At 31.7% G+C, this 20290-nt stretch overlaps 2 protein-coding genes across 3 annotated transcripts; one reads left to right on the forward strand and one right to left on the reverse strand.

Moving 5' to 3' along the window:
* The first annotated feature begins 552 nt into the window (after positions 1-552).
* LOC139095607 (myogenesis-regulating glycosidase) lies at positions 553-13897 on the forward strand. 2 transcript variants are annotated; one of them, XM_070646992.1, is made up of 7 exons: positions 553-786; positions 3454-4032; positions 7962-8068; positions 11226-11403; positions 11549-11641; positions 11728-13567; positions 13698-13897. In XM_070646992.1, the coding sequence occupies exons 2-7, from the start codon at positions 3487-3489 to the stop codon at positions 13832-13834; spliced, it is 2901 nt and encodes a 966-aa protein (XP_070503093.1). In that variant the 5' UTR covers positions 553-786; positions 3454-3486; the 3' UTR covers positions 13835-13897. The 2 variants fall into 2 exon arrangements, with proteins under 2 accessions (XP_070503093.1, XP_070503094.1); XM_070646993.1 differs by lacking the exons at positions 553-786; positions 3454-4032 and adding an exon at positions 6597-7021.
* A 1445-nt stretch (positions 13898-15342) lies between these two features.
* LOC139095610 (neuropeptide Y receptor type 5-like) lies at positions 15343-18779 on the reverse strand. The gene is made up of 4 exons (XM_070646997.1): positions 17836-18779; positions 16671-16791; positions 16274-16570; positions 15343-16196 (listed from the first exon to the last, which is right to left on the reverse strand). The coding sequence occupies exons 1-4, from the start codon at positions 18075-18077 to the stop codon at positions 15441-15443; spliced, it is 1416 nt and encodes a 471-aa protein (XP_070503098.1). The 5' UTR covers positions 18078-18779; the 3' UTR covers positions 15343-15440.
* Positions 18780-20290: the final 1511 nt, after the last annotated feature.

Here is a 20290-nt window from a genome sequence, read left to right on the forward strand (position 1 = left end):
CAAAATCAGTCGACTTTTAAATCAGCACATGTCAATGTTTTCATGCAATGTTCTTCCGATTTCTCAATTTACTTTAAAATCCTCTCAAATTACAGAAAAAAAGTATTTTTATTCAGCTTAGATTGCAAATACTTGTAAATACCGGTAGACATAATTAACATCGCAAAATAAACTAGTTTTACACAAATTATCAACAAGCACAGATTCAAGTCAACCAAAAATAAAGTCACGTGAGTTATCAACTCTTTGTGGCAGCTGCAGGAGAAACAACAAAAAAAAATGTCAAAATAAAAAGAAAAATCACATCAAATAAAAATTAAAAATAAGAAGCTCATGAGCACTTGTAATGCGATGTGTTTTTCATTTGTGGTTGTTTGTCTCTCTTCAAAGCACTCAATTTCATAGATTTCATTTCAGTCGTGCTTTAATCGTCGTTGAGTTTTAAAGTCGCTAAGTATTTTTTTTTTATTTTTATGTACACATGAAGAAATTTTACAAAAAAATATAATAAAAAATAAAGTAAATAAGAAGAAATAAAGAGATTTTTTTACGCAGCGACGCGGTTTTGATTATTATTATTTTGTAATTTCAAGGAATGCTTAACATTGTGGAACTTTGAAGAAGAATTTCGCGACATTAACTAAATTAATTTACGACAATTTAATGATTTAAATTATTTTAAATGTGCAAAAAAAGAATTTTCGACATGAAATGACTCAGAAATGAACTCAAGTGATAAATAAATTGAAAAAAAGAAGGAAATAATCGATCAATTTAAAAAAAGAAGTAAGAAAAGCATTTTCCGCATTTTAATGTTTACCTTTCGGAAATAATGTGCAAAAGCTAATGATGTATGAAAACCTGATCAATCATGTCATTAGCAGTGAATTGTTAATACTTTTCGTCAATAAAATGAAGGTTACTGATTAGACATCCTCGTCACCTGTTTGTCTTTATGATTATTTTAAAAAATATTAAAAGTGACATTAGCAGAATTGAAGGGACTTAGAACCTTAAGCTGTCTTGAAAAAAACATAAACAACAGCTTCCCTGGAAGGAATATGATAAAGAAAACATGAAACGCCAGATTTACTTTGGCTTGGGTTGGAATTCAATGAAATTTGACCTTTGATCAGACTGGCTCAAAAAATAGCACAAAATGATCCAAAATCTGACGCCAAGGAGTGACTCTTGCATGGTGTAGGATTTAATCCCAATTCGGGATCGAATCAAAGCTAGGCCATCTTGGAAATTGGTTTAGAAAACTATTTGTGCTAATTATATGAAGCTTCAGAAGCAATTAGATCTAATCCCTATTTTTCGGATTCAGATACAATAATTTGCTCTGGGAACGAGGCAACTACGAGCTTGATGTTTCTTAAATCATTAGTTAAATTGGACTAGGGATTCCAAAATCGGGAATTCTCCCGGGAATTCCCAGGGGAACGGGTATTAAAATTCCAAAAACCCTAAATTGGACAGTATACTGTCATAATTCATAAATACCAAGCATAATTAATGATTAATCCTTTACAAAATACATCAAACTAAATTAAAATTCAAATCATATGACAAGACACTCTCAACTCATCCGCAATCTTCATTGCAAAATAAGTTAACAAAGAAATTATTTCATTTTAAAAAGAGTCAACTTATGACTGTAAAGTATTGAATATCATTCAATCAGTTGAGTGAATTTTCTGTACATACATACACATTCCGTAAATTGAGTGTCACGTAAATCAATCAATCAATCATTCAATCATATCATAAGGTATTCTTTTAATTGCCATCAGAATTAAATCAAATGCCAAAATTGTGTTATTCAATTGATTGTTCCCATACAGTACAGCTGAAATAAAAAAAAAAAATATCGATGAAAATGTGTTGGTTGCGTTCTGTTTGCAAAATAAAAGATTTATTGACAAATATTTTGAAAAATATTTAAATTGAATATAATTTCATTATCAGTATCATTTTCATGCATGTTTGAGGATTCATAAAAGCTGATTTAATTAATTCATATATAGTCAGATTGTGATGTCAAATGGTGTTTGTGGATATGCATTGATTATTCGGATTATAAACATGTATGTGCATTTTTTAGGCACATAATTGAACGCTTTTAACACTGTGGTTGCAATTCTGATGAAGGAAGTGCAAAAAATTTTATTTAATGCTCATGCAAATTTGTTGTGTTTAGCGGGAAACTTTTGATGCATCCAAAAATGTATCAATATTGAATTTAATGGAAGGAAATTCATTTTAAGAATTTTTAAATTTTGTGTATTATCGAATATCCATTTGTGCATTGAAAAAATTGTCATTATCGACTAAGTCAGCTGATTCCTTTGTCACAAAGAAAATATTATCTAGATTCTTTATAAAGAATATTTTTGCATGTAAACCAGTTAGGAGTTGTTTGAAAATGATGTGAATAAATGTGCCTGAATAGCACAAATTGGTTGATCGATCGAAAACCCGGCACCAAGACGATATGGCTCTGATTTGCGTCGAATTGGATTTTAGTCCAACACTTGGAGAGCACCATTCCACTGCAAGTGGTTCGGATCCCACTATAAACTGTAGGTCTAAAGGGTGTGGTACAACAGATTTAAAATCGCAGTGCCTCCAGCTCATAAGGCTGAGCTCTTCAGTCATTATATATATATATACCATTCCACTAGCAGAATGACGGCAATGAAGCGGCAATGAAGCGGCAGTATGCTTGGACCCAAGTGGCAAATTTAATTGTTTATCTCAAGAGTCTGTCAATTGCCAATTTCAATTGTTTTCGACAATAGACGAAGTTTAAAGTGGCAAAATTGGTTGATTTGTCAAGAGAGTACCACTTGGTCTTAAGTATACCGCCATAACGACAACATTTCAATATGTGCCAATCGGGTTTGATTCTTAAAATATTTTTAACCCACGTCAATCCAAAATTTTTATGCTTAAATGCTAATAGACCTTTTTCTCAAAAATATTAGACATCATAATCGAATGACTCCATATTCAAAATACAATCGGATGAAAACAAATGCAATATTTTCATGCTATGAATATTGAATGTTTACTTTTACATTTAAAATAAAAAACTAATCTCCATAGTAGTCTTTGTGACACATTTCATTTCAAATGAGTCGAGATTTTAAAATCAATTATATTAGTGCACGTTCTAAGATCAGTGATAGTTTTTCGTGAGAAAAATGCTGGAAGATGAAATTATCTGTTGATCATTGTGGTTGTATAATTGCGAAAGTGGAGATAATTTATTGACCTTTCAAATTGAGACAGTTTGTATTGATTACAAACTGTCACTTGGATGAGTAGCAATGCATTAATCCAAAAATGCATCCAATTGACAATTATTAATAAATTTTAAAATATTAAACGTGTGAAATTGAACACATAAAATATGTCAATAATTAATAATTTTCATTTCAATTTCAGGCAATTAATTGTGACCGGAAAGCAATGATATAAATGCTAAAAATGTCACAATCCAAGAGAAATAACCAAGATGATATGAATAACTTAAATATAAATCTCAAAGGAGTGCTAAATGGTGATAAATTAGGTGATACCGAAATCAATATTCCATTTGCTGATGAAGACACACCACAAGTCAAGCATAAAACTCAAAATGCTATTAATAATTCAAATGAGAGTATCAGTAGCATTGACTCAGACACACGAGCACAAACATATCAAAGATCAATAAGTGCACGAAAGGGTGCAAATCTGAGAATTCAGATTGAAAATGCATCATCAAGTGATGATGAGATTGATAAGAAAAGTTTAGAATTAGAAAAACGTGATAAGCCAGGTCCGTTGATTTCTGATCTTGTTAAATCAGTTACTGAAGCACCAGCTATGGGACTTCGAAGAAATTCATTTTCCATGCCAGCACTGAATGATGTCGATCTTGATGCTCTTCGTAATCTTCATATGCAAGCTGTAGATGACGAAAATGACGATACGGACGATTTCGATCCAATGAAAAGTAAAGAGACATTGTCAGAGATACATGTAAGTAATTTTAATTTTTTGTACACATATCACATCTCGTCATGTACTTGAAAGTGAAGGAAAAGATGAAAATGTGGATGAAAGGGAAAAAAGTAGGGAAATTTTTTGGGTGGTTGGTGGTTTAAGGCGCATTTCTCTCAGTTATATTGAGATAAATTCTCACTTCCAGCCAATTCTTTCATTATGACTTTTAACCCATTATGTCAGCTGCTTTATCACAAGCTTCAACACCTTTAAAATCAAAATATTTACTTCTTCACCTTATCGTCATGTACGATAATATAGCATATGATAAAGCTTATAGAAGCTTGTTTTTTTATTCTCTGTCTTTTCTACCTGTTTACTTTGCTTGAGTGATGTCGAAAAATTTTTTATTGGCATAAATTTAATGAAAATGATAAGAAGCTGATGTCGTCGAACACATTAGGTGAATATGAATTGTACCATGTACGTCTTTTATGCGATGCGATTTTATTTGATGAAAACGTTTTTATTTTATTTTGCATGGATGTGTTTTTTTGGGTCAATGGAAAAAATGCAATGATGGAATTCAAGATAACACATTGTTCTATAAAGTATTTGATTAGTTTTATATCTGAGTTAAGTTTTAAAGCTGTGCTTAAATTTCACCTATATTTCTGCAAGTCATAAAAGGTAAAGACAGCCGCATGATATACGGAATGCTCTTAAGCTCTGTATAGCTTCCTAATTATTTTATAGATTGCGAAAATAGGACAAATATAGCTCAGACTAGTTGGGAGTTTTGGATAAATTTGAAATTTAACTGAAAAATTCATTTTGAATTTAAAAATTTTTAAAAGATTTCCAGCTTAATCAACAAATATTTCAAGAAATTGTCTATAAATTAAAGATAATACGAATTAACACTTCCAAAGCCATGACGACAACAATCCATTTGTTTAGTAGCACAAAAATACAATTTACCGGTCAATGAAATAGAAAGTTAAAGCAAACCACATCGTGTAATAAAATTGTGGATGATGAATAATAATAAAAATATTATGTACGTAATTTGTTTTAACAAACAGTCCCGTTGTACTCGTTCATGTAATAATCGTTTAACAATTAAATCAAATAGTGTGACTTGAAACTTTTGAGCTTTCTTATGAAGAATAAATAATAACTATTTAAAGTTCAATAACCTAACATTGGTTGTTGAGGTAGTTTGAAATGAGCGTAATATGGATCTAATAAGAGGAAATTTTAATGTGGTCTGCAGACTTACTCTTAAGAATTTATTTTGGATTTTCAAAACTTTGAACTTTACAAATTTATAAATTTCAAGAAAGTAGATGTGCAACACAAAGTAGACCTTGACACAAAGAAGCAGTTGGGCATTATACTTCCATTTTTAGGGCTACATAATATTATAAAAAATCGGGTAATTTTAAGATGTCCAGAATTTATGAGTATTAGTATCAAATTTCAATCCTCATTGGAAATTATCCATCCAAAAATTCAATAATTTACAATTCCCCAACTGTGCTCATAACTTCACAACAATCTCATCCGCACAACATTTTGCAGACATTCAAGGCGTATGTAATCTACAATTTATTTATTTTTCCAATCAGTTTCACTTTCAATTTTGATTCACTCATATTTTGTTCACATCTTACTAGGTTCAATATGCTTTATAAATTTTTTGTTGTCTTTCCTCTTTGTCCCACGCGTAGATAAGGAATTTTTTTGTGTCTTATCAGAAGTTCAAAATATTAATTTACAAGCTATAGCTACTTTCCTCGTGCTGCTTTGTTTATGCTTTTGAAAATAAATATTTTGTCAACAAATACGTTGATTTAGTTTACTAGAAGTAAGTTCTGGTATGTTTTTGGAAAGATTTTAGTCGTGTGGGACTTAGTTAGGGTGCCTTCATGGCTGGTCGTTAGGACGACGAACGTACTTGTGCTCTTGCGATTGGATGTCGAGGTCGAGTTCTGATTTTGTCAATTTTAAAGTCAATTTCTATATTAAATTAAATTCTGCTTCAAGCTCTTCTAGCGACTATGTTGTGTCACTATGACTTAACCCGGGCCTTAAATTTTGAATACTAACTTCTTGAAGAATCTGAACATTTAAGCGAATTTGGCTAAAAGTTGACTAAAAGCATAGAAATTGAACAATTCCAAAATATTAAAGCTTTCGTTCCTAAACAAACCAGCCAGAAAAACTATAAAACCAGCTAATTGAATATAATTACAAAATTAATCGAAAATTTGTCAAGAATTACATTCAGAATTACAAGCATGTTCAACACATTTTTTTTCTTTCATTCTGCCTTCCAGCTTCAGTAATGACTGTCAATATTGAATCGTCGTACATTCACAACTACCATTAATAGATACGATTTACTTATAATAACAATATTATTACAAAATTCATGAGCAAAATTATTTAGAGTCGGCCTGATAATTGAATTAAAGTAAAGTAGTAAAAAAAAAGTCCACAATAATATTTCGATACTAATGATCATGATCACAGTTGTGCTTTAACATTCATCGAAGAAAGATTTCCGAGTACAAGTTTGATTTTATTATTTTTTTTCATATGTGTCTGAGAAGTTATTGGAGTAAAGGCAACAAAAACTCATGTATCGTCAATTATCACTGATGATTTAAGACTTCCATATATATTTTTTTGTGTCGGTCAAATCAAAGTGTTTTTTTGGTGGAGAACTTCTGATAAGCATAAAGCTTTCTTAATTCAATAATTTCAATGCTCAGTCGACAAATTCGCACAGTGTACAGTAACAAAATTGTCATACAGTAATTAAATTTCAATCATGTCAAGTGAATCGAATTTATATCGTACGGAGAATTATCAAAATTACATTAATAGCCTCTATCAGAAGCCAAAAGTTGCAAAAAGTATAAGTGATGTGGAGGCAAGGGAGATTAAGAAGCCAGATGATGATGCTGATTCAATCAATTCAGTGGCCGAGAGCCTCAACAACTATCTTGATATGAAAGTGTGTGGTGATAATTTGCTGTATAGATTTTTGTGTTGATATGATTGATTGTTTTATGATACGACTTAATAGACTTGCATGACTGAGAGACGAGGGAATTTTTTTTTTTCAGTTGTGGGAATTATTTTGGGGAAGTAATGTCAGAAGTAATTTTTTGAAGATTTTATTTGTTTGTTTTTTTATGGCAAATATTAATTAGGAGGTTTAAATTGTCAATTTAGGGAAATTTTGTATTGAATCTTTTATTGAGTTTTTTTTTTGGAATTTTAATGAAATGGTAATAAACTTTGAAGCTTTAAAAGTAATGCCCAGAAAGTAAATATCGTGAAAAATGCAAAAAATTCAATTCAATAAAATCCGGCTTCAAGTCAGGCTTGTTCTGACCAGGTTAAGATTTTTTGTCTTTTGTATACCATGTGCCTTACAATTATCTCGATGGGGTATTGATATGTGCTAAAAAACTCAATAGAAACATAAAACATCCAAAAAGTTATCAATTTTTGAGATAAAAAAGAACAAAATGCTAGATTTTTTTTTAAAAAAAACTAAGAGTTGTCTATGCCATAACTGATAATTGCTATACATTATTTTAATGTTTCCAATAAGTGTAAATGAACTACACAAACCATATCAAATTAGATCACCAAAGCTGCTGTTTCTATGAGCATATATGCATTCAGACTCATTACCTTTAACTACCCTTTTTTTAATTACTGCAATTCCAAACTGAATTAAAACCCCACATAGAAAAAATATTTGAAAACCACATGATTCTTTTCATGCAAAAAATTCTGATCTGAATTCAAATAAATTAGCAAACACACCACAACTAATAATTATCACATTACTAATAATCAAAATAAACTTCTGATTTCAATTAATGTATCAACGCCCTGAGAATTTTTCTACCATTTTATTAATTCATAATCATTAATTTCAGGTCCTTGATGATGGAGCATCAATGGTGTGCAGCATCGCTGAACCAGAAAGTGAAAAAGAGACCAAGAAAACAGATGATAGTGATAGCGACTCAGATCATCCTATGGTGTAAGTTTAATGACCTTTTTTCAGAGTTGTCACTGTTGACATTTCTCATACTTAAGTGAAATGTTAAGATTTTTCTCAGCAGTCATCATAAGCAGCCACTTGTTATTAAAGGCAAGAAATGACTTTGACCAGACATGTCCTTGTCTAGACATTGCCTTAGGGTAGACAGTAGTATTTGTTTTCGTCTAAGAATGCCGTTAACTTGACAATAGTTTAGGCCTAAGGTTGCGCTTACTAGACAGGGTCTTTGCCTATGATAAGGCATGTCTGTACATAGATATTGCCAAGCCAAAGGCAAGAGCTACCATAGCACAACCAGGCACCTTCCCAAAAGGAACTCTATCAGACAACTCTGCCTTATTTTCTTATCAAGGGAACTACCCATGTGATTTAAGTCGTCACGAATCTTTCTCACTTTAAATGCCGAAAAAATTGTCTTCTTGAAAACGATAAGAATTCGGAAATTACTGCTGTTGATAACTCATCAATAATATAATTCATGTCATCTGTCATATATCAATTTGTCATTTGTCACTCTGCCATTCAGCCTGTTTTACAGACATCGAATTTTCAAAGAAAATTTTTTTTAGCAGAATTGTAAAAATTTTTAAGATTTTTTACATGAACTTGAAGCCGTTACATCAAGATCTTCCGACCAAACTTGATGAAGTTTTATTCTAGTTTTTTTATGTTTTTGTACATGACGACAATTACTTCTGAATTGCTGTCTTATTTTATTTTATTGATTAAGTCAGTCTACAAAAATCAATTGGTGTGAAAAGCTATACAAAATAATAATTTTAATGGAAAATATTAATGAATATAAAGAGACATGGACAGATGACGACTGTTCGAGCGGCTGTGATTCCCAGAATTCAAAAGATATAAAATTAAAAACACGGTAAAAATCCACTTTAAACCGACTTTTTATTATTATGACTCGAGTCATACACTTACTTCATGCTGCACATTGCTTGTCGCTCAATTTTCTCTCAATTTGTTGGCAGGCAATTCAAAAGTCAATTTCATAACTTTTTTTATTAAAACTAAAAATCCACAAGTTGACATTTCTCATATTCTCACAAATTTACTCACAAACTCTCCGCTTGTTATTTATTTATTTATTTGTATGTTGAACTTTTTTTTTTATCTTGCGACTCAGTCTTGAATTACTCGCGGCAGTGACTCACTATCAGTGAATTTAAATTAAATCTTTTTTTGTTAACAAATATTTACTGTGGAGGTAAACAATTTTAATTACAATTTTTTTGAGAATATTGGTTCATAATTGGTCAATTGACTTTTCCATTTACGCAAAAGTCTCGTGATTCTAACGGAATTATCTAAATACGTCACAAGGCGTACGAGAAATGTAAAGAAAAAAATGTTCAATGAGGAATTTTTTTAATTAATTAACTAAAGTAAATAAGTTTTGAAAGTTAATATTCTTAGTGCTTGGAGGAAGTTGGTGCTAGTTTAAACATTCAAAAACAATTAGTGTTGAATGGCAGATATCGAATGTCCTAAAATATTTTTAAGAAATGTGACCTTGAAATTATCCTCATGAAATCAACATTGTCTGACGAGTCTTTTGACTTAAAATCTATAAATTGATAATTTTTATCATTAGTCAGTGATGGGTAACCTTATAATTATCTAGGAACATCTTAGCAATAGCAAACGGCATACAATTCATGATATTTTCATATATTTTGAGCCGAACATTAATGTCCCGCAGCACACAGCTTGTCAAAAACTGTCAAAAGGTCGTTCAAACAAAGACATTCTAGATCTCTCCACCCAAATTCGAGATATCCTAACTACATCACCCCATCCATGAAATTAATTAAATTATAAAATTTATCTCAAAAATGTGAGGACATCAAGCAATCATCCCCAATGACTCTCACAATATTGAACCAAACTTTACTGTTTTAAATAGATTTTTCAGTCGTAAATAATTTTTTTTTATTGACTATGAAAATTTCCTTCAGTGAGAAAATAAGCTCCATAAAAAAATTTATGTGCTTTTTAAATAATGTCAAATTATGGAAATTGATTTTGATAATCAATGCTTGATTTAAACAGTATTGAAATAATTTTTTATAGTATAGGAACATAATTTTTGAGTGTTATCTAGATTATACTGAATATATTCCGGAAGGCACATGGTGTTGTGTCGAAAATGTGGCTTTAGGCTGATTTGATATTAGTCTGAAACTGGATTTCATCGAATCTGACTTGAACCAGGGTCATGTTAACCTGGAGCCGGATTTTCAGTCATTTCTATACAGTGAGCTTTCCGGATATCTAGCAGAAATTAGGAACAATCATTTTAATCAGTTAAAGTAGTGACCATTCATAAATCTCAGATTTTAGAGACAATTGGTAGTTCAATTATTATAATTCTAATAGTAATTAAAAGCACCACATAGACTTTCACCACAGCATGTGCTGGTGTAGTCTCTAACAGCTTATTGCGCAATAATGAACAAATATCTATTTGCCTTCACTAATTAGGTATCTACAATAATAAATATTTATTTAGTAATGCACAATAATTAGATATCGAAGAAAACTTTTCATTACCAAACAGATAAGAAGCTTTTTGTTTGAGGTGTGAGCAGTTATAGAACTGGCTATATGAAGGAAAATTTGGTTTATAAATCGAAGACCTTTGGCTTCTTGAATTAGTTGGAATATTTGAGTTGACCAGATACCATTAAAAATTTAGCAAAAATTTTGAATTTTAGTTAAATCCTTAAAAGTAGTCATGAGTCCTTACATCCCAATTCTAAAGCTTTAATGCCTCTTGAGCCAAGTCAAAAAAATATTAAGCAGCATAAAAATTCATGAAATAAAAATTCCAAGGCACATAAATATATGCATGTGACGGAAGTAAGTTATTCTCTTAATAGAACTCTCATCGTACACATAAAAAAAAGTACATCCATACCAGTACGTGAAAAAATTATTTTATAAGATGAAAATCTTCTTATCATCAATATCTCAAGCATAGACATTCACACACATACATCTCATTTGTACACAAAAGTACATCCATTTAAAGAGAAAAAAAAGTAAAATTTACGATCATAATAAATTGACGAAAAAAAAAAGTAATAAGAATCTCACTCTCGCGCTCATTTCATTACAGATCACGCTCAAAATTTCGCACGAAACGTCGTGGCTCAATCGCTCCATTACCCGCTATTCGTCTCAACGATAAAGAAATTATGGCAAATGCCGAGTATGATGATCAGAGTATGATAAGTGCCGCGCCGTCAATAACATCGGTCAGCTCGCTCGCTAGTTTATTGAAAGAAAAAATGCAGGTAAGCAACTGTGCAGCTGTGTTGGTGATTCTGGAAGAGTTTTGCTGGATATTCAGTGTAGAAACTTCACCAAAATCATCAAATTTAATCTAAATCCACATTAATTTTAGTGACTTAATTAAAATAATTTATTTCATCATTTCAGGGAATTCCATCAATGCTCCGCAAAAGGAAGAAGCCAAAAGATTATAAAATTCGCATTTTTACAGCACTTTTGTTCCTCACGATAATTTTTCTAGTAAGTAGCATCACAAAAAATGTCTCAATTTTCTAATTTATTTTCGCATCACTTTGATAAATTACATTTCTCGTTTATATTTGCAGGTCGGTTATGCCTATGTGATGTATAATCATAAAGTTACATCAAAAATGTATTTTGAGCATATAAAATTCAATAGCGGCCAACGTCTTCTGTATGTATCCGATACAAATGGCAGTAATGTATTGAGTGGTAGTCTGGGTACGACAATTCACATTCCAAAAGCTTATAAATGTCGCGACATTGTGACAAATGAGAAAGAGCATGTCTGTTGGGAATGGTCAAAAATGGCAAAACTGCATATTATACTTGATAAAAAATTCCGCGGAAACACGTTACCAAAAGAGTATCCAACGGCAAGATGTTACAATTTTCGATGGGAATCATTGAATGAAAATTTTCATCCAACAGATTGCTTTAAAATTGGCTCAGATCTAGGTCAATGGTATGGCGGTGGTGTTACAAAAAATGCTGAATGGCTATTGGAGAGAAATGCTTTTAATTTTACGCCATTTATAACCGGAGATGTAAGACACAATGAATGGGGAAATGCATTGAACAGATATTTTATTAATTCTCTTGGTATTGCAATTGAAGTTGATGAAAAGACACCGTTACATATTAGCATTAATCCAACGAATAATTCACAATTATGCATCAAGTCTGAATATGATGATTTCGCTTATACAAATCATCCAACTCAACTTCCTGTCCTCGAGTATCGAATTTGTACAGCAAATGACATGAAAATTCTTCATCATAATTTAACGCAAAAGCACTTGTGGGATGGACTAAAGCAACAGGAAATTGACCTTATCAAAGCAATATTCGATGAGCCTGTATGGGAAGTATCAGGTAATCTCTCTGATGTTTCAATTTCAAATTTTACGGACTCAATCATTGCTCTCGGATATTTTCGACTCGGTCATGTTCTCTTAAGTGAACAATGGCAACGATATGTCGGTGACTTTGAGGTCGATGAAGAACGTTTCACAGCACTTGACGACATAATTAATGTCCTACACAGACGTGGCTTTAGAATATCACTAACAATTCAGCCATTCGTGTCAACCGAGAGTAAGACATTTGCTGAGTTAGTACAAAAGAAATTGCTGATTTACGAACGCTCGACTGACCAGACCATACCTGCATTAACAAAATTCAAAAGCTCACGTAGTGATGGTGTTCTTGATATCACAAATAATGAGACAATTCCATGGCTATTGAATAAGTTGGAGATTGTTAAGAAAAAATATCAAATTGACTCATTTTATTTAGAATTTGGAAATGCATATGATATGCCAAAGTTTTATGATAGCAGTCAAGCATTATTAAATCCAGATCAATATAAAAGTATATTTATGAATAATATAACCAGCTCATTAACTTTACTTGGCGTATCTGGTGCAATATCAGTTCCAAGGCCACCAGCATTTCTAAGCTTACCACAAGTTAATTCCACATGGCATGGATTAAAGACAGTACTAACGAGCATCATTAATTATGGTATCATCGGATATCCATTTGTTATGCCAAATGCTGTTGGCGGTGATTTTATAGTCGAACAGAATGGCTCAAATTTACCCGAATTGGAACTTTATATACGATGGTTACAGCTTGCCACGTTCTTGCCCGTCTTAAGATTTAAATATCTTCCGTCAGATTATAAGAATGAGAATTTGACGGAAATTGCAAAAGATTTGGCATTAATAAGACAGAAGACAGTTAAGCAAGTCTATGAAAAATATTTAAATGACGCAATGAATGAAGGATTACCGCTTGTTCGTCCTTTATGGATGTTAGATCCAAGTGATGCTGCCTGTATGTCTGTTGTTGATGAATTTTCTGTTGGTGAACAAATTATTGTAGCTCCAATAATTGAAAAGGGTGTTACAACTAGGGAAGGTGAGTTTTTTTTATAGAATCTTATTTAATTTTAATGGAAATGCCACAACGGGTTGCATAACTTGAATGGGTTGTGATTTAAATTAATTATCATCAAAGTATTAAACTTTAATTTCTTTTATCAATCTAGTTTACCTGCCTGAAGGAGTTTGGAAAGATGGAATTGATGGTTCACTTCGTAAAGGAAGTCGTTGGATCCACAACTATCGTGTAATGGAAAATCAAATAGCTTATTTCGTAAAAATGCCAGATAATACTAGATTTTAATATATTACTCATACTCGAGTGACGTAGAATAAGTAAAGGCAGCCATATCAAAATAATGAGAATTTAATGTTTCCAAATTAACAGTCCTTTAAATCGTTCGAGATAGGTTTTGAAGCAATTTGGGATTATTATTAATAATTTTGAACATTTGCATTCCAGTTTGAAAGATGAATGTTATAAGTGCCAGTATTTTTGTAGAATAAGTGCGATTAAAATGAATATTAGGTTAGGTAGTCTAGAATTTCATATTAATATCAAATAAATTACGAACAAATCAATAATTATTTAGATTGAATGGTAAAAATAAAGAAATGATTGAAACAGTTGTAAATATTAAAAAGTTGAAAATTGAAAAGATTTCGAAATATAAAGTTTATTATACGTTAACCAGTGATATTGTGAGATGAAATAAAATATTAAATTGTTAAAAAAAATTAATTAATATTAATTTATTTTGAAAATTTCAGAATATGTCACAAATTTGGATTTCATATGCATGACCAATTTGATTTTTTGTTGAAAATTCTGAAAGTCAAAAATAATTTTCTCATCTTCTTTTTTGAAACGTCAAACTTTGTAAAAAATTAACAAATTTTGCTTAAAAAAGTGGAAAAAAATCCAGAAAAGAGCAATAAATTTCAAACAAATCTTAAACGCTGATCTTTATGATTGTAAATTTTGACGAAATTCAAATCATTTGACAGTGATAAGTAAAATTACTCATTTTTTTTTTAATTTTACAAAAAATCTCTCATTTGAATATTTTTACTCAAGGTTAATGCCAAAATTTTAATCTAGAAATATTTTCTAATACAGTTTAAAGTAAACCGCAAACGTAAAAACATGAAATTTTTATTTCTAATCTTGACGTTTTCAATTTTTAATTTCATCAATTGTGACTGGCAATGCAGTGATATAAAAGGCATTGATACAAATGCTACGTTTAAAGAATTGGGATGCTTTAGTAAGTTCTACCCTGATATTAAATTCTATTAATATGTTCTATGATGAAATTCCATTAAATTTTATTTAAAGCTGATAATACAAAGGCATTAGTGAAAAAATATTATTATCCTCGATACTTCAAGTCAAATTGGATTGATGCAAGAGGAATTTGTAAATCATATGACATGGAACTTGCAAGATTTGAAACAAATGATGAATTAAATAAAGTGTTTGAATTCATAAATAATAGTAATGATGACGTATTACGAAGCGGCTATTGGATGCATATTGATGGAATGACACCATCACCCAGATCATCAACTGAATGGTATTGGACACAGACAGGACAAAAAATATCATTTGATATTCCATGGGCAACATCAAATCCATCTGGTGGACATGAGCAGTGTTTAACCATTGGAAAGCATGGTTTTGGTCATCCATTGTCATTTAATGACGTTAATTATGAAAGCTACAAAGAATATTTTTCTATGTCAAAAAACCAATGAAATGTACAATTATTAAGGAACAAATTTTACTTCAAAATAATATAAAACCTTAAATTTCAGTACATAAAGTCTATTTATTGTATATTTACGGAACAGAAAATAATTTATAGATCTTACATATAACTGCTCTTATCTGTAATAACGTATGATGCTCAGTTTCCTACATAAACGCCTCCATTATCAATTTTCGGCTTGTTCAGGTCCTCATTTTTCGCAAACATTGTCGCATTATTTGCATAATTCGACTGAGCCACTTTCGGACGACGTAATTTACAAAATTTATAGCATGTAATACGAATATATGATGTGAAGAGAATCGTCTCACTGAGAAATGTATATAAGAAGGGATTTGCCATAGAATTCATAATTCCACTAATGCAAAATGCATAATTGAGCAACCAAATAGCTCTATCCGTTGGAACAAAATTGTACAATTTGTACAGCAAAAATATCCAATTTGGCAAACGTAGAACGATAAATACACACATGAGGACAAGAATGACTTTAAACATTCGCATCTGTCGACATTGTCGTTCATTACGACGATCATTGTTGTGCATTTGGTGCTGATGTGTATGAGACTGGTGTTGTTGGATTTGTGTGATAAAAATTTGTGGCTGCTGCTGTGAGATTGTAACTGTGCCAGATTTAGAATCTGTAGATGTGTCCTTACTTTGACCGCTGTTATTTCGTAGGCCTGTGGAGTTTGTATTGCTTGAATTTTTCACTTCCGTTGTTGATGACGATGAATCTTCATAGTTTCTGGTAGGCTTAATGCATTTACTTCCTGGCGTCTTCCGCTTTTTCCAAATTTCTCTCGCAATTATTGCATTGAATGCGATAAATGCGACTAACATTGGCAAAAATACGAAGATAAATAGAACGCTGTAGTAATAACGTGATTCATCCTGTCAATGGATAATTCAAAAATGACAACAGATTAAAGATAATTACAATTACATGACATCAAAAAGGAATGCCTTACCTTACTATCGACAATGCAATAGTGCGCCAAATAATAATTCTCTTGTATCTCAGGCACAACATAAACATCAAAAAGCGAATAGCTAAACAGCATTGGACTGCTTAACGCTGCACTGATTGACCATACAAATGTAAATCCAATTGCACAAAATTTAAATCCCGGTTGCCATTGTCCTTTACGTTTTACAAATATTGCCATGTACCTATCGATTGCGATTGACACTAATGACATGCTGCCACTTAGAAGCGATGTTGTTTGAAAAAATGGAAGGAAGCTGCAGAGAAATTCTCCCAGGTACTGTAATGTGTATAAATTGGAATTTCAAATTACATCATATGCATCAAGTACCCACTTGCTAGTCATTCACAAACATAAATTAAATAGTCATTGAACTCACCCACAATGCAGACATCTCATGATGCAATTTAGAAATGTAATTTGCTCCACACGTTATTGCATATATCAAATCACTTAATGCCAATGACAGCAGACACGTTTTGAACAATAAGCGTTGTTTTCTGTTTTGCAAAATATACAAAGTAAGAAATAATTTGTCATTATAATTTTCGAGACAATTTCCATCGACACCGACTGTGAAAAATAACTGAAATGATTAGTTTAAAATTTGTTATGACTTCGAGAATTTACATTCTCTGAGGCATTAATTAAGGAATTATTTATTTGGGTATTTTTTGAGAATAATTAACAGAATTGAAGCAATTTCGATTTTTTCTTCATTTTATTGTGCCTTCTAGTTAATATGTGCATAATTGTCTCGACCCAGTCTCGACGGATAAATTTCATTTAAATTGTAATTTTATACGGATCAACAGATCCCTTTAAAGCAGTTGTAGGCAACCTTCCTTCACTAAATAAGGTCTTTAAATCAGACTTTGTTGATGGTAAGAGAGCTCGTGGTAGACCGAAGAACTCCTGGGAGGAAGCTGTCGATAGAGACAGCATTGCATTTGGTATTGGCAATTGGCAGGCGGAAGCCGGCGATAGAACCAGTTATATCAGACATCTGAGAGAAGCCATGGATCACAGTTGATCTATACGACCAGTGAGGTAAGTAAAAAGGCAACCTTAAATTTTTTGCGGCACACCTTGGTGGTAAGGCACGACATCACGGCTTACAGTTTATGGCATTTCCAAACATATTTGGCAGTCCACTAGTATGCAACAGCACACAGGTTGCCAATCACTGCTTTTAAAGCACAAATTAAAGATATGGATCCATCCCCAAATGCTTTAACATTTTCACAAATATTAACTTTGCTTATAAAAGCTAGATGAAGACAAAAAATCATCTGTGAACTTTTTCTGACAATTTTCCACGAGTTTTTCTTTTATAAATTTTGTAAATAAAGTCACACAGGCGAGAAAATTTATGCTTTCTACCCAAGCTTCACTGTTATTTGTACTTTTTTAATTCATTCTGAATTCTGCGTAAATCTACGTTTCAATAAAAAATAAAAAAATCCTCACAAAAAGGTTCTCGTCAAATGTTTCATCATAAATTTATCACGGCAACAACAAAAAAAAAATAGCCAATCTCTAACCTCGTGATGACAACGTAAAGTGTCAGTATATTTCCAATAATGGCTATGGTTGTAACAACGTAAAAAATAATAACCAAAGCAATACGTTCATGATAATAAATCTGCTTCAGTTTATATTCCCACTCTGTGTAATATTGTTGCACATCAACAATAACTTCCAATTCAGCATCACTACTTTGTTGTACGACAATTCTTCCACTATCACCGCTATTATGAACACTCGAATGCGATAAATTAAGCATGGTTCAGTGGCGAAACAATTAATTCCTTTATGTTGCTATAGTGCTGATTTCAATAGAACTATATTATGTGGAGGTCTGCTCGTAGAAGCTTAAAGTATTCGACTAAATTGATTTTTCATTGTTATCGAAACTTTTATAATTGCAGATGAGGTGGCAGGTTTTACATCAATTCAATTAATCATTTAGTAAATAAATAGAACATGACCGAGTAATTCAATACAATTAGTGTGGGGGGAGGTGTCACTTGAGGATTTACATTTACTTTTAATAGAAGATGGTCTGCCTTGAAGGAATCACTTTAAGAAGATAATGGAATGAAGGTAGTAACCAGCATCCTTTAATTTCTAGGGAAATCTTTACCGCTGTCGACTCCGATTTTGCACGGAAAAGTTGATTCCATTTGAAACTCGAGTGGACTGTTGAGTTCAGCTTCAACAGATGAAAATTCACAACTGCATCCATTAACATATTTCTTCTGAAAAACATAAAAATCATCTAAAATCACGCAAAGTTATGCAACTCGGGATTTAGCCGCATATTACATTCCATCCAACTCGTACTCATTTACACACGAAAAGGAAATTTAATTAAATCTCATACGAATTTTGTTCTGTAAACATTAATAATGTACTAACATGCATGTTATTTTAACCCCGTAGATATATTCTGTATAGTGTGTGATTGTACATTATCAATAACAATATCAGCGGAGCTATTCGTTATTAAATTATGCATTGTAATGCTAAAATCCATTAGTGATTTGTATATTAACATAAAAGTGGACAAAATTAGCTGGTAAAATAGGGGAAAATAATTGATTTGTCATCTTGATATTAAATGTTTTGGATGTGAAAATGTTCTGGAAAAGAGGAATTGAGATTGAAAGTTTTGGGTTGTTCACTTTTCTGGTAATATCTGATAAAGACTTCATCATCATGGATTAGTCTTGGATTAGTTGTGTAATTATGAATATGTAAATTGATGGATGGATTTTAAATTTAAATTAAGGGTGTAGGTGTAGATGTAGATGGAGATAGGCATTTATTTGCCATAAAGGTATTTGATTTAACAATAAATTCAAATGGACTAGGTTATGGTGTTATGGACTAGGTACCTGAAAGTCACCGTATATCCTCCCTTTGTGGGCTTGTTTGTCACACTACGCAGTACGTCTACATCCTCGGATCTGATGCAAACGTAGTGCCGTGAATGGGGACACGCTATAGATGAACAGCAAATAATCATCGCCATAATTAATCTACTTGTCATGCCCCCTCCTTGGGTCTTTGGGATATTTCTAATGCTTTAGGATGTTACATTTTAGTTTAGAGTCTGTCAAGCTTCATGCTTAATATGGTTAAAATAGCATGGAAATTCAATGAATCCAATGAAATAATCGCTTCCTCTAAGTTGCATTTCAATTTTTCATACCCATGAAAGTATCAAAAAATCCAAAAGTAAAGTTAACATTCCCCAAAAAAAGTTAAATCAATTCCAATTGTCCCACATCTTTTCCCAAACAAAAAAAAAACCATTAAATCTCAGTCAGAAAGCCAATAAAGCTTATCCCATTTTTCAATCAGAATTTTTCATTAAAGTTTTTCAATTTTCATCACACAAAAATAAAACAATTTCTGGAATCATTTAATGAAAATCCACTTGACATGAAAATCGATTTCAATCTTTTTTTTTATTCTGCGTACAATCAAGTCAATATCCAATAGCGTTGAAAAAAAAAATGTCACTTGAACTGTGATAATATTGATAAAAGAGTTTCAGGAGGGAAATTTTCCCACGATTTAACAAAAAAAAAATCCAATTCGTGGTAATTTTATGGGTAGATGGAATTTGTTTTAGGTATGACTTGGTGAGTTTAGTCAGAATGGAATTAGCTGGGGTTGGTGATATTGAATTTTGAGATTTTTGAAGTGATTTCCTCGAACAGAATGATTTGCTCGCACTGGTACGTTGACGTATTAACTGTTAGACGCTTAGTGGACTTGATGGAATCGATACGGCTGATGTCGATCCTTTTTATTGCGAAATTGCGGTTAACCGTATTGTTAAACTTGGGTACTGATCTTACAAAGGAACATTGTTCAAATAACTTCGATCAAATCGAAATAAATTCCTTAAATTTGGGCCAATGGTTCACAACTGACCAGCATGGTCAGCAAAGTAAATAAGTTGCAAGAAACGTTTGATCCACACCT

This window comes from Chironomus tepperi, unplaced genomic scaffold (assembly GCF_022539635.2).
Source record: "Chironomus tepperi strain 1889 unplaced genomic scaffold, CSIRO-AGI_Ctep_v1 contig_367, whole genome shotgun sequence".
Classification (NCBI taxonomy): Eukaryota; Metazoa; Arthropoda; class Insecta; order Diptera; family Chironomidae; genus Chironomus; species Chironomus tepperi.

Coding starts and splice junctions, on each gene's coding strand:
- LOC139095607 (XM_070646992.1), top strand. CDS start 3,487: ATGCTAAAAATGTCACAATCCAAGAGAAATAACCAAGATGATATGAAT. Junction 11,404..11,548: donor TATTGAAAGAAAAAATGCAG/GTAAGCAACTGT, acceptor TCATCATTTCAG/GGAATTCCATCAATGCTCCG. Junction 11,642..11,727: donor TCCTCACGATAATTTTTCTA/GTAAGTAGCATC, acceptor TTATATTTGCAG/GTCGGTTATGCCTATGTGAT.
- LOC139095610 (XM_070646997.1), bottom strand. CDS start 18,077: ATGCTTAATTTATCGCATTCGAGTGTTCATAATAGCGGTGATAGTGGA. Junction 16,571..16,670: donor ATGAGATGTCTGCATTGTGG/GTGAGTTCAATG, acceptor TACACATTACAG/TACCTGGGAGAATTTCTCTG. Junction 16,197..16,273: donor ATTGCATTGTCGATAGTAAG/GTAAGGCATTCC, acceptor ATCCATTGACAG/GATGAATCACGTTATTACTA.